Source organism: Engraulis encrasicolus, chromosome 14 (genome assembly GCF_034702125.1).
Source record: "Engraulis encrasicolus isolate BLACKSEA-1 chromosome 14, IST_EnEncr_1.0, whole genome shotgun sequence".
In the NCBI taxonomy this organism is placed as follows: Eukaryota; Metazoa; Chordata; class Actinopteri; order Clupeiformes; family Engraulidae; genus Engraulis; species Engraulis encrasicolus.
In genome coordinates this window covers 48,881,732-48,896,731 of record NC_085870.1, presented here as the reverse complement: position 1 = coordinate 48,896,731, position 15,000 = coordinate 48,881,732, and the positions used below count along the sequence as shown (strand labels likewise).

The 15,000-nt window shown below is 43.0% G+C and overlaps 1 protein-coding gene and 1 long non-coding RNA gene across 2 annotated transcripts in view; both read left to right on the top strand.

Annotated features, from left to right (window-relative positions):
- Positions 1–15,000, top strand: part of c1qtnf12 (C1q and TNF related 12) — a 25,327-nt gene that overhangs the window by 5,411 nt on the left and 4,916 nt on the right. Inside the window, exon 5 of the mRNA XM_063216598.1 lies at positions 106–287. Coding sequence (XP_063072668.1) covers positions 106–287 — 182 coding nt within the window. The remainder of the gene's footprint in view (positions 1–105; positions 288–15,000) is intronic.
- On the top strand, positions 2,997–4,597 carry LOC134463395 (uncharacterized). The gene is made up of 2 exons (XR_010037745.1): positions 2,997–3,721; positions 4,258–4,597. It is a non-coding gene; the product is annotated as an uncharacterized LOC134463395 (long non-coding RNA).

Sequence of the window (15,000 nt, the reverse complement as noted above, 5' to 3'; positions counted from 1 at the left end):
GCGTGTGTGTTTGTGCGTGTGTTTGTGTGTGTGTTTGTGCGTGTGTTTGTGTGTGTACGTGTGTGCGTGCACCACAGTGAATTCTGTGTGTGTTTGACCAATCAGAGGCCACCCAGCGGAGGGAGTTGACGCAAGAGGGCGGGGTCAACCCTAGTCCCTCCCCCGGCCTGGTTACTATGGGAGATGGCGTTGCCGTGCGGCGTATCCAGGAAGCATTTCACGTCAAACTCAAGCAGCCAATCACAGTGCAGAAGAAGGCCACTGCAGAGATGCACAGCTATCAGACGGTGGGCACACACACACACGCACGCACGCACGCACACACACACACACACACACTTGTGCACTTACGGCAGAAGATGTGATCTGGGTATGTGTGTGTGTGTGTGTGTGTGTGTGTGTGTGTGTGTGTGTGTGTGTGTGTGTGTGTGTGTGAATGCCAATACAGTATGTGGAACCACTGGAGCAGACTATTTGTCACATGACCTACTTCAATAATGTGTGTGTGTGTGCGTGTGCGTGTGCGTGCGTGCGTGCGTGTGTGTGTTTGTGCTTCTGAAACTCTTGGCTTTTTGTCAGAGTGCCCTGAAAACCCTTGCTTTGTGTTTTTTATTCACACACTCTTTCTTCCTCTCAACCTCGCACACAGTAATCCTCTAATGTGTGTGTGTGTGTGTGTGTTTTGTCACTATGAGTTTCTTTGATGTCTGTTGCCTGTCTGAAAAGTGTTTTGAAGGATTGCGAAACTGTACACACCATTTGCCCAACTGTCCTACATATGCTGTACTGCAATTCTATTGAATTGTATCACACACGCACGCACGCACGCACGCACACACACACTCACACACACACACACACACACACACACACACACACACACACACACACACAAACACACACACACACTGTTACGTCCTGACCCAAAGCCAAACGCACCAGAAATGGAAGACCACAGAAACGGAATCAAGTTTTACTTATATTTGTTATTTAAATGTAAAGATAGCATAATGTAAAGAAATGAAGTAAGTGGGGGAGAAATAAAAGTGTGTGCAAAGTGTGTGGATGCGTGAATGTAAATAAAAGTGTAAAAAGGTGCAAGAGAGGAGAGCCGGCGGCCTCCATCGCTGCTTCTGGCACACTTTTGACTCCTGTCAATCACCGCCATAACGCAGCGCTCTTGGGTTCCGGACACCCGTGCTGCACCTGTGAAGGTAATTACGGTAAAGAGCAGGGAGGAGCCCCATGGGTCTGTAACACCTCCCCCCTTAAGACAGAGACCTCCAAGGTCTCTGAAAGCGTTAGGGAAGCCTAGCACCAAAAAAACCTTAAGTCAATGCAAACATAAAAAAAAACGTTAAAACCGTCAAAATACATGTGCAAGCACAGAACATGAGTGAGATTCCCGCTGCCCATTCCCCCTAACCTCCAGTGGTTCCAACCACCCCACCCGTGCTAAACCCAAAACTCTAGCAAATCCTGTTTCCTGGGGCCTCGTGTACAAAGAAGTGTGTGGATTTCCCACCAAGAAAGTGCGGGAGCGAAAATCTTGAAAGTTGCTTACGGACAAAAAAATCCGGATGTATCAATAAGTGCGTAACCAGGTTTTGCCGTGAAATCTTGCGCACATGCACGAGCACAAGCGGGCCCAAGTCTCCGCCTTGCCTCCTCCCTTAAATATTCTATATGAATATTGTAATTAGTATGAACAGACCCATTCATGTGCATTCATTGGTTGAAAGAATTGGAAAGGGAACGCGGGAAGGGGAACGCGGGAAATCATGATGCGAGGTGAAGGCGCTGTTTCGGAGGTAGCCAATTTAAAAGGAAAAAGGCTGCGCGCAATAGCCTGACAAAATTACTTTGGCGTGTATAAAATCAGGCATTGGTAATAGCCTACTTAATGTGAGGACCGCAGAAAAAACGGCCATGTTATACTGCAGTACAATGCAGGTTTCCCAACAATTGATATTTAAAAGGCATTACATCAAAACACATTACGATGCGGCAGTCGCCAAGGCTTCCGAGAAATAAACATTTATGTCGGTTATAACTCTGAAAGATGACACATGTACACATAGGCTACGCCACATGTATGAATAACTTGCAGCCAACTCAGTTAGCCTATAATTGATGTAGGCCTACTAATTTTACAGTAGCCTTATTAAAAGAGAAAGACAAGCACTGCGGTGAGGACGCTCCCAACAAATGCGAAAAGACGCATCGCAGATCCAGAAAATAGGCTATTCAATGTTTAATAGTTGCCAAATAATGCTGTTGATGGGCATCCAATTTCGTTGTAATTCCAGGATAGTTTCATGAGTCCGCTTCATTTTAACCAGCTGCCTCAACAATAATAGGCCTATGGTTGAGGTGGTTTTCTTCATCTTCTTTTTTAAATCACGCGCCTCAACATTAAAATCCACGTTTAAAGGAATAGGTCGGTATTTTGCATTTGGGACCTTAATTATGGTGTATCATACACTGAGCTACCCACCTGTGTCACTTTTGTTTGATTTGAAGCCTTCCGTGAGATTTTGGGTTTGGGCGATATCCACAAACCACCATACAACGGGAGTCAGCGGGGCACAGACTTTAAATCCGTCGTACACGCATAAACAGTATTTTCTTATTTTGTTTAGGGTCATACAATTACGTTTCCGTCTCATTTCAATATTTAAATCTCCCGGGTTCAGTGAACGAATTAAAAATCTGTATTGACTGAGGTGTGCCACGTCATCTTTCTGCGACGCTCATTCTGACAGCCAGCCAGCTCTGCTCCGGCAGTCGGCAACATGATAAAGTAACAAGAAGCAAACGTTGAAGCTCTCGGTTTTTAACAGTTCTTCGGCTAGAACTTTGCTATGGGTTGAATGTGCGCATATACTGGATGCTGAAACTAAACGACAAGCTTTATGAAACCGTGGCATTTTGCGTTGAGATGGAAAAGGAACGCGCCACACTCTCCTGGATACGAGGCTACATGTGTGCGGCTTTTGCGCCAAAGGTCTTTCTACCAGCAAAACAAAATAGCAGGACAGAAGTGACAGCGTCAGAAAGAAAACAATGCTGTTCCGATTGCTGATGGAGACAACAGAGGTAAGGACATATTATGTATCTAGAGTTTTTGAATGGCTAATCTTGGTGTCGCCTCAAACTAGCTCTCTTCTCGGTGCCTTCGTATGGCTGTTCATGCTACCAGCTACAGATAGTCAAATGAATCAAAGCTACGTTTGGTCTCAAACAAAATTGTACACGGAAAATAGTAGTCCTTCAGTAGGCAAGACAATCACAACATATGATAAGCCTGTCAAAGCCCTGCACCAAATCATGGAGTAGGTCGACTGTGGTTTTCACTTTTACTGCTAGTAAAACTGACGGCACGTAATTCGACTGTCTAGCCAATAACTGGTAGGCCTACATTGCTTGATCTTCAGGTCATACTAGTTGTAGGTTTTACAGTGATACTGGTGTATTGACACACTTCTTTATTTATTATTTAGAAAGACAGGAGAAGGTCAAGACTCAAGAGCTGGACTTTCCATGACGTCCTCACTCGACCCCTGTGAATAGCAGCCCACCGTTGACCAGCCATCAGTATCTACTGTGCAGTCATTTCCTGACCCGGTTTCTCACAAGCCCTTCGCAGACGAACACTACCACCTGAAGACGGTCGTCTGGGTAATACTTCGGTTTGGCACCGGCATGGTCTACCACAAAGGTAAACACATCAGGCCTACCACTCCACTGCATTTGTTTTAGAAGTCTAAACAACACACCAGGGTGTATTCCATAGGCGAGTTATCACGAACACATTTTATGTGTAAAAACTGAAATGTTGTTGCAACACATGGGATATGTGTGGCTCAGGGGAAAAAACAGTTATGAGCCACGTTTGTAGTATTTCCCATACAGTACACCATTCATACTAATTATAATATTAGTTACTAATACTAATATAATATTAATTATAATTACTTTCGTGTCGATATTTTTCAAAGGGTTTTTCCATCCAGTATTACTCTGGCAAAATGCCCATTGCTTTCCTGTCTAATATTATAAAAAAAAGTCCAGTGGCCTTCAACTAACACCTTTTGACTTATCACGGTGTATCTGGAGAGCAGACCATCTTCTTTATGAGTTTCACATTCTGTTACATTACTGCCATCACCTACTGTGCACTCATGTGATTGGCCTTTACCATTCCTGTTCAATGGCCATACATAATACATTACAATTGTCATTTCTATTTTCCAGATAGACGCCAGACCTTCTGAAAGGACCTAATGGACTGAGTGCTGGAAAGGAGACAACCCCTCTATAGAATAAACTGAGTGTAACAAACACTCCACCAAGAACAGACATGTATGTTTCAGTGTCATGACGGAGCAATCATTTCGGAAGGTCCTAAACCCTATTTATCTAAAATACTTTCTGATGTTTGATAGTGACATCTTGGTTACCCAATAAGACATTTCTTACATTATTACAAGATTCTTCACTTCTTCCTACATTGTTAATGACTGAATGATTACAATTATGATGTACACATTGTTATTGGTCACACCTGCTGACATTAAAGTCCCAGTAAAATCTTCTCTCTTTTCCTTTATGTAAAGAAGGTAAAGTAATGACACTTGAGGCAGTAATGATAAATGTGTAAAATTTATTTTCAATGGCCATCAAATTATATTGATGACCTAAGTTCAAGAGAGTCCTTGTGCACAAGCCCTCAGCAATGCAGGTGCTGATGTGAGGCAGGAGAAGGTGAACAATGAACAAAATTCAAAAGACATTTCACACTGCTTATTGTTCTTTTTCTTCCTTCATTTTTCTGAGCTAAAAGCACATTTTGCCCTGTGTGTCAAAATAAAGTAAGAAAAAGAATGGTAAGCAGTGTGCGGTGTCTTTTGAATTATGAAGATAATCTCTTCCTGTGAGTCCAAGATATTGTGCAGGTGGAAGTTGAGAAAGTGTCCCTATGATTGTTACAATGGAATGATGCATGAAATTAATTTACAAATGTTATCAAAAGACATGGAATATTACATTTTCATTTCATTGCATTTAAAAAAAAAAATGCATTGCACTTAGCTGACGCTTTCATTTACCAAAAGTGGTATTGGTTACAGTCCCTAGAGCAATGTGGGGTTAGGTGCCTTGCTCAAGGGCACTTCAGCCATGGATGGAGATGTAGGGAGAGGTCAGGAGGGATTCGAACCAGCTACATTTGGTCCAATAAGGGGTCCCCACAATGCACCTAAGATGTGTAATGTCAAATTATGTGTAGTATTACCAACTAGATTTATAACTTCATTGTAATTACTCAATATAACACAAGATGATAAGTCAATGTAGAGACTCTGACTGCATCCAGCATATGGTATGGTGGGAGATGGATGAGGGCCATGATGCACCTTGGATGACCCTTCTGTACTGTAACCTGGCCGCAGACGTTCAGCTCCCAGGGCGCTGGGCATTTCCTACGAGACAGATGATCACAATACAGCAAGTAAGAGGTAGGGACACTTCAGTCAATGACGAGTTTTTTTTTTTGTTTTTTTTTGGGGGGGGGGCTGGTACAACCACAGCTTATGTTCATAAATAATTGATTAGTATACTGCAATGAAAATGCTTCTTGGATAATCCACTGACATGAAACACAACAGAACAAATAATAATCTATACAATCGTGGCACTAGCTGTGAAATTACTACTACCGTCACTGACTGACCCCAATATCGACAAAGCTGTCTGGGCATAGTAAATCAAACAGAATTTACAAATTCCTCGGCGACTTACTCAATTGAAAGCTGTGTGTTCCTGTGAGTTTTGGCTATAATCTCCGATTCAACTTCGAAGAATGTTGATACCAGCTCGATTCGTCATGGCGAGAATATCCTCCAGAGTTACTTGCACCTTCCTAAATAAATAAAGAAGTGTGTCACTACATCAGATCAGTATCACACTGTAAAACCTCCAAGTGATATGACATGAGAATCAATGTAGCCTACCATTTCTCAGTAGGCTAGACAGCTGAATGTTTTTACTAGTAGTAAAAGTAAAAGTCAACTGTACTTATAAGTATACCCCATGATTTGGTGCAGGGCTTATCATATGATTGTGTTGCCTACTGAAGGAATACTATTCGTATTTTCCGTGTACAATTTTGTTTGAGACCAAACGTAGCTTTGATTCATTTGACTATCTGTAGCTGGTAGCATGAACAGCCATACGAAGGCACCGAGAAGAGAGCTAGTTTGAGGCGACACCAAGATTAGCCATTCAAAAACTCTAGATACATAATATGTCCTTACCTCTGTTGTCTCCATCAGCAATCGGAACAGCATTGTTTTCTTTCTGACGCTGTCACTTCTGTCCTGCTATTTTGTTTTGCTGGTAGAAAGACCTTTGGCGCAAAAGCCGCACACACGTAGCCTCGTATCCAGGAGAGTGTGGCGCGTTCCTTTTCCATCTCAACGCAAAATGCCACGGTTTCATAAAGCTTGTCGTTTAGTTTCAGCATCCAGTATATGCGCACATTCAACCCATAGCAAAGTTCTAGCCGAAGAACTGTTAAAAACCGAGAGCTTCAACGTTTGCTTCTTGTTACTTTATCATGTTGCCGACTGCCGGAGCAGAGCTGGCTGGCTGTCAGAATGAGCGTCGCAGAAAGATGACGTGGCACACCTCAGTCAATACAGATTTTTAATTCGTTCACTGAACCCGGGAGATTTAAATATTGAAATGAGGCGGAAACGTAATTGTATGACCCTAAACAAAATAAGAAAATACTGTTTATGCGTGTACGACGGATTTAAAGTCTGTGCCCCGCTGACTCCCGTTGTATGGTGGTTTGTGGATATCGCCCAAACCCAAAATCTCACGGAAGGCTTCAAATCAAACAAAAGTGACACAGGTGGGTAGCTCAGTGTATGATACACCATAATTAAGGTCCCAAATGCAAAATACCGACCTATTCCTTTAACCGGTTGCATCTCTGCAATATTTCCGACCGCGTACAACACATGTAGTTGTGCTGCATGCCTCTGTGTGCCGCCAAAAAGACACAATGCACCACTTACAGCAACTTCCACGCTTACGGAAACTTCCACAGCAGCCCTGAAATTCGCGTGGAGATCCGCAGTTTTCCACGTCTAGTCTGTTTTAGTACATCTGACCGTGGCCTTGGAAAACAACTTAAGTAACTTTTTTGTCCGTAAGTGAGCTTCGTACATGAGGCCCCTGGACAGCTACATTTTAAGGAGAGCAGGCAAGAGGAGAGAGAGAGTGGAGTCAGAGGAGGAGAAGGAGAGGACAGGACAAGATCAACATACACTCAGGCCCACCCTGAACGAAGGACAAGGGGTGAGCCTTTACGTCGTCCACGCCTCAATGGTGCAGTCTCTGAAAATAGCTTGGCAGAAAAACATGAGCCCAGTACACAAGGTGTTGACCAAGTCACAGAAGGAGGCCCAACCGGACCGGATGTCTCTGCCAACTAGGGCTGGGCGGTTTTGGAAAAAATGTGTATCACGGTTTTCTTGATGAAAATTGATATCACGGTTTTCAGCATGTTTTTTTGATAAGCAGCGATTTCCCCCCAAATCTTAATCTTTTGGACGAAAAAAACTGAAATTAAATTTAAAAATGAGATAAAATCTCCATTTCTATTTTATCACTTTTACATTTCAATAATATTTTTTATAATGTATAGATTATATTTCCCTACCCAACACTTTAAGTTCCCATTCAAGGAAAAAGGGTTAATAAATTATTATAAGCAGCTGTTTTGGGCTTTTTTTTTCAAGACAGCCAAAAACTGCTTATTTCTCGTTCTACACCTGGCAACACTAATTGCTTAGTTCTCGTTCTACACCTGGCAACACTGATCACTAGGTACGGCATGTTGCGCTTGCGCAGCGCTTGACTAGCGAGTAAACACAGTGGGACAGAAACGAAACAGACTGAGAGACACGGAAAACAAACGGATTTACTTGACATTGTGTGAATATTTTCTTTGAATTAAAGGCCAAATCTAACGTAGAAGGTCTTTTGTCAAGTCGTTTGTGTCATATGGCGATGTATTTCGCTCCTATTTTGCTCCCAAATCATTTCAAACAGTAATGTAGCAATATATCATATCTGCCCATTGCATTTTGTAAGCTAGGCTAAATTAGCTATGGCAAAACTCACAAGCAGCCTTAACAGCAGTCCTGCACACACAGTTGGGATGGTAGTTAAATACAGTTAAGAATCTGAGAACTGTTGTAGTCTATTAGAATAGCCTTTTATTTAACTTTGTGAGATCAGATGTAGGCTAAGTTAATTGAAATGTTCATCATGATTCATCCATGCCATGTGTGTTCTTCATTATGCTTCACTCTCACCAGCTTCTTCGGCGCGATTAACTAGTTATTTGTAGGCTATTGCTTCAATCAATATCTTAAATTGTGTTGACATTCCCTAGTAGAAAAGCAGCAGTGGACTTATATAGCAGAGTTGAAATGAAGTGTGACACGAAGTACGAAGTTCACGCACATAGCCTAGTATGAACAACAACAACAACAACAACGTCTCTCATCAAAAAGAGAACCTTGTGTAGGTGAAACCGAGATCACGTTTTTTTAACGGTATACCGCCCAGCTCAAGTAAGGGTTAAAAAAATCAGCACAACATAATTGAGTGGGCCTCAAGTGGTTCAGTTTTGACACCGGTCCAAATGCAGTGTAGGAACCTGGATTTTTCAGAGGAAATGAAGAGTTAGTCACCGGCACCATCAACTCGCCAGGCCTGAACACCCTCTGCTCAGACCGTGGGTTGTACCGGGTCTTTGGTCGCCTTGAAGGGGTAGCTGCTGCCCTATGGGTGGGCGTAGGTCGGCATACATGACTCATCCTAATGAAGTATGCCACCTCCTTCTTCATCAGCCTAGGCCAGTAGAATTACTTCACAAGGCGGTCATAAGTTTCCCCAACCCCCAAGTGCCCAGATACACCCACATGAGCCATTTTCAGCACCATTTCTCTGAACTTTGTTGGCACCACCAGGGGCTGTTCACTCACGGAACTTCCTATTAGCCACAATTGGCTAACCCTAACCACGGGACAGTGCAAAATGAATGGGTGTCAATGGAGTTTTTTACCATTATAATTTTTGTGATTTTTTATAATTTTTTGTCCTGAAATATGAATATTAAGTACGAAGCTAGAAATAATAAGACCCCATTTGAGTAGCGTTTCGATTATTTTGCGCCACTAGATTATTATATACTGGGTCACAAAGCTCAATTTTTATGGGGCCAAACCCATAAACATTAGCACGATGCTAGCGAGTACAGGTTGAAATCTTCTAACCAGCTGTAAAACTACACACCTGAACGATTTGTCAATACAGCCTATTGTTAAACAACAGTCATAGTGCTTACCAGGAATGTTTTGTTGATAATATTTGTGACTGGAAATGGCAGTAGCAATGTATTTAGCATGGGTTCCCCTTTCCATTCCATACATTTTCCCACATGAAGGACTGGCCTACGCTCGTTACTGCAGAATGCATGCAAAGCTAACTGGCTACAATGGGAACCAATGAGACTGAGCCTTCTCCCCTGTGTTCTAATTTCTCTGCCACCACTACTTGAAAAGCTGGATTTCCCGCCCCTTTTTTAGTCTTGGTTGTAAGTTTTCCCAACCCCCAAGTGCCCAGATACGTACACCCAGAGATACTCTAGACAGAGATAAGTCATTTCAGTTCATTTCTGGTATCCACTTTCTGTAGGGTGAACGCCCCTTTAGGAGACCTTCGGTTAGGAGACCTTCGGAGTCCTCAGGTTGAGAATAAATGGAGTCCCCTTAGCACTGTAGATGGCGGTAGCGCATTTCTTGTGCAAACACCTCAAAAATAGAAGAAGAAGGAGGGGACAACGCCCCCTTAGGAGACCCAACTTGAGCACACACTTTTGCATTGGGTGGGCGGGTTTCGAAGCCTCTTTATTACTCCACCCTCTTTGGTACACCCACATGAGCCATTTTCAGCACCATTTCTCTGAACTTTGTTGGCACCACTACTTGAAAAGCTGGAATTCCCGCCCCTTTTTTAGTCTTGGGGGTCCGCTTTCGTACCAACAGCCCATCCTGCATAAAGTAGCCCACAGCTACCCTGTACATTTTCTCAGGTGGCAGAACCCGATCAAACAGCCACTTTAACGTGTAATCTTCCCTCTGAGCTGCAACAAACTCATCATGAGAGAGAGAAAAAAAGGTAGGTTAGAGAATACAGAATTCTTTTCTGTGTGAGGAAGATTACATAAATGGCTTATAACCTTCATCACTGGTGCAGCAGGCAAACTTTCATTATGATCATGGTTATCTGGGATAGAGGGAGTTTTGTAATTTACTAGTGGTGTGGATCGGCACTGCCCTCACGATCCGATTCGATCACGATTCGGGAGGTAGCGATCCGATTCGATTCGATTCGATTCTATGCGATTCGATCCGATCCAATTCTACAATGCATTGCAATGCATTACATTTCTACTGAAAGCAAAGCAAATGCTTCATCAGTCATGATGAGGCAATACAAGTAGTCAGATACTGAGCAACAATTTATTGGCTGTTTTCTGGATCAGTCTTGCAATGCTTTGAAGTACTTTTGTTTCATTTAACATTCATTTGCTCTCGAAATATCCACGGAAGTAATGGAAACTTTAAAAAATTGCAGCATAGATCCTGGAACTTGCCGCATCGATCCTGGATCGTTCATGCCCTACATTGAATTGGATCGCCGAAACGATCATTGTTGTCACCACTATTATTAACAGGGGGTGGTACATCCTAGCCTCGCGACGCCATCCTCTGTACTCCACCCAAAGATTTTGGCTCCGCACATCGTCTGGCAAAAGCCTCGAGCTCGGTTCTCTCAGTGTTTCGCCAATCAGCAAACAGTTGAGAGTGGTAACGTAGAACTCACCCGCGAGCTCCGTTACTGATTGGTTAAGGTAACTATATTCACACTTTCGTTTTGTTATTTGTATGCTTTTGCGACGCTATAACGTAACAGGCATGCTAATAAAGCACAATATGGGTTTTAATTTGAGTTTGGAACTTCAATTAATTTAAATGATAGAGTAAGATCAGACCATCTCCCATCGTCCACGGAGACGGAGTCCTCATGGCTTTTGCCAGACTGATTGACGGAGTCAACAGTCGGCTATTCGCCCAGGCTAGGTACATCCCGCCAAACCCCCCAAACCCGCCAGATTCTTGCCCAAGATTAGATGGATGCCCTCTACAGGTAAAGAAGGGCAGACAGCCATGTTCACTTCCCCCTGCACCAGGTGAGACTGCAAATTAATCTGGTGCAAAGGAGCAGAAAAAACTGATGACCCAATTCCCTGCACCAAAACATTTTCCCCAGCACTAGTTTTGGTTGAGAAAGGCACAGATTCCACAATAAAAGATTCAGATGCTCCTGTGTCTCTAAGTATTTTCACGGGCACCTGGACAGCACTACCCACTGTGGAAACAGAACCATCAGTAATGAAGGGAGAGAAACCATTTCCTCACGCTTTAGTTGGAGAACCCTCACCACTGCTCTCACCAGCTTCAGAGGATCTCGTGGCTGCTGGCAGGAATGAAGATACAGTCATTACAGGGTTAACATTCTGATCTGGCAACCCAAAATCAAAAGGCATACTTGACGCATAGACAGCCAGATTGACACTCGTAACTGAATCATGAATGTTTCTCTGACTCTTCCCCTTCAAAACTGGACAGTCTTTCTTTCAGTGCCCCTTCTCCAGACAATAGTGACACACAATGGCCCTCATTTATCAAAGCAGCGTACGACGAGAATCATACGTCCGTCGTGCGTACGTTCTTTATCTACGACCACTTGGCATTTATCAAATCTCATCGTAAGCGCAGGAAAGATGAAATCCTACGACTGCTCTCAGACGGTGTACGCCGTTTTCAAATTGGACTTGAGATGACTATGATCACCAACTTGAGCAGCAGTTGTAGCGCAACAACTCATTATCATAAATATGTGACCCACATAATTACAAAATGTTTTTACATTGTAGCCTATATTTTGCCTATAAGCCAACTTCTACTTGTTTGAATTGGTGCACCCTTCCTGGGAACGCTGCGTTAATTTGGCATAGGTCAACAACTGCAAGAGACTTCTAATTTGTGATTTGACGTGATGTGTGAATAATTGTGCAATATACAGCCGAGTATTGGAATGTGCCTTCAGTCGTGGAATCAATGGACCGACGTCCTTTCTTTTTAACACCTGGGAGTTCAGGCGCACATCAATCAATACCCTACATAGGCTACAGTAATAATCTCCCGGGTGAGTTTCGCCATTACGCACGACTATCCGAATACACACATGACACGTGTGTGTCCGATAACACGTTATAGTCGTCCATTTAGATGGCAAAAGCTAGGGCTGTCCCCTCGAAGGACTGGAGCGCAGGAGAGAAGCAGGGCGCACGTGAGCGCGAGAAGGACAGCGCACTGGACATGTAAAACTCTCCTATCCCCAACAAATGGTTTGGGCACTGTTTGTTTGCCAGTTTCAAGTAGGAACCCTTTCTTGACCTCGTCTACAAAAAGGTTTATCATCATATTTAAAAAAAAACAAAAACAATAATATTCAATATAATAATATAGATATAAACAAATATCTTCATTATGTCTATTGTAGTCAATCAAACAATTAATTGTAAGTAGGCTATTTGGAAATCAATCTCTACCCCTTACATATTGAGAACCGAAACACTGTTGACTACTGCTGTTGATTATTTCCACGTGTTATTTTGTTGTCTACCTCGCGTAAAGCCTAATTTCAAGCTGTCAATCAACCAGAAACTTGGATGTTTTAGCCGGTTTGCGCCTCTCCATGTCGCAAACTTCGGGGTGTGGTCTCCTTCCCGCCGTTTTAGAGAAGGTGTGATCATTCTAATTACGATGGTTTTCAGACGCTAGATTTATCAACAGCCGCTCGCTCTTACGATGGGATTGGAGAGGTACACATGTTTAGTAAATCTCACGTGGGCTTCGTCGTACGACGAGATCTGCGCTCATTTCTGCGATGGTTTCTACGCAAGTTTGATAAATGAGGGCCAATATCTCTACTTGAAACGGGAGGTGTAGAAACGGAGTGGCCAGAATCCAAGCGAGAATTAATAGCGTTTTTGTGAGAGGGTGACCGATTAAGGTTTTGGTCCATATTCTGAGTGCGCACATCGAATGAACGCAGTGTTGAAGTTGGAGGCGCCAACAGCCCACCGTGTCCCCAACGCTGGTCATCACGACAACGCCTACTTGAATGGTGTTCTCTGAAACTATGTTTGTGAATTAAAGCGAAATCATCAGCTACTGATGCTGCTTCCGTCTCTGTTTTTTTAGATTGCGCTCAGCAACGTGGGTAGAAATATGCTCAGGGAGGATGTTTCTAAGTTGTTCTAAAACAATCAGATTAGACAGTTGCTCAGAAGTTGTAACATCCACTGCAGAACACCACCGATTAAAGTGAGTGCTCAACTCCCTGGCTGCTTGTCTCCTTTTCTCCATGAGCGAAATTTCAATCGCTAAGCTTACGGAACCAACTCGTACGCTTTAAGTACTGCTTTCTTCACTTTCTCATATTCTTTTCGATCAGTAGCTGGTAAAGCGACAAACACTTCTTGTGCTTTATCTACCAGTACACTCTGAAGTAGTAACGTCTTTTCGGAGTCTGACCAGTCACGGTCAGCCGCCACATTCTCAAACAAAGAAAAGAAAACATCAGGGTCCTTCTTGTTAAATTTTGGAATTAATTTAACCATATTGGATATGTCAGGAGGGCGCCCGACCCCCATGACACAGTAACCTCATTGGCCGACAGTTTGCCTTCGCCTACCAGTCTTAACCTTTCCAATGTTACCTTGCGTTCCAATTTCATTTAATCAAGTTCATATTCACAGTTCAGCTTCTCGTTCAGCTTGTCTTTCCCTTTGTTGCATTTCTATAAGCTCTTTTTGTTGTTCAAAGGAGAGGGTGCCTGTCGCCTCCTTTAACAGAGACGGAGACTTACCCCATCCTCTGACTCTGGCATGGCTATAGCAAATGGAGATGGAAGAATATTTCTGACAACTAATTCAGCCTGGACGACAGCCTATATCTGGGCCTATTTTGCCTTTCTTGGTAATCCTAAATCAAAACAATAATGCTGACCAACTTGACGCAACTGGTCGTTGGTTAACTTATTCAAAATCTCCACTGACGGTGACGCAAAAAACTCCAAAATAGCCATACATTTACAGATTTTTTTTTCAAATGACAGATACCCCAGTAGGCATCAAAACAAAAATCTATTTCTTTTTTTGTACTTTTTTCCTTGTGAAACTAAAGTGTGGCCATTACGCTACGTCACAAGACCGAGACAAATGGAGTTGCCCTGCACGACAGGGTACTCCTCTTCCATGCAAACCCCGAGGACAGAGCTCTTTATTACACAATATCAGAAGAGCCTTCTCCCCCGACAAAATGCCATTAAAGTCGGACATCTACGACCATGCCCTCCGTCCAGGGTAAGCACATAAATAACAAAACCAAAAATAACAAACGATGCAGATTGCCAAACTCCCAAATTACTTAACAAGTACGTCACTTAACTCAATCATGCAAACGCAGCGCAGACACACACTTACCAATTAGGCCACCACCGCTTCTTTTGCCTGACTCAGAAAAAAATCCTCCTCGTCTCCCGCACCCACAACAAAATTTCCAAAATTAAACAAAGTCTTACTTGATCCGCTTGTGTCTTCCCAATAAACTTAATGCAATGTATCGTAACTTCACTTACCACATACAAGGCATTCCAAATCAGTCCACAACTTCGAAGGACCTGACTTGATCATTAACGCTGAGGCAATGCAACACAGAGCCCAGTCGGTGAGCAAACACTAGGCTAGTTCTAATTACTAATTAGGCTACCAGCGTTTCAAATCCC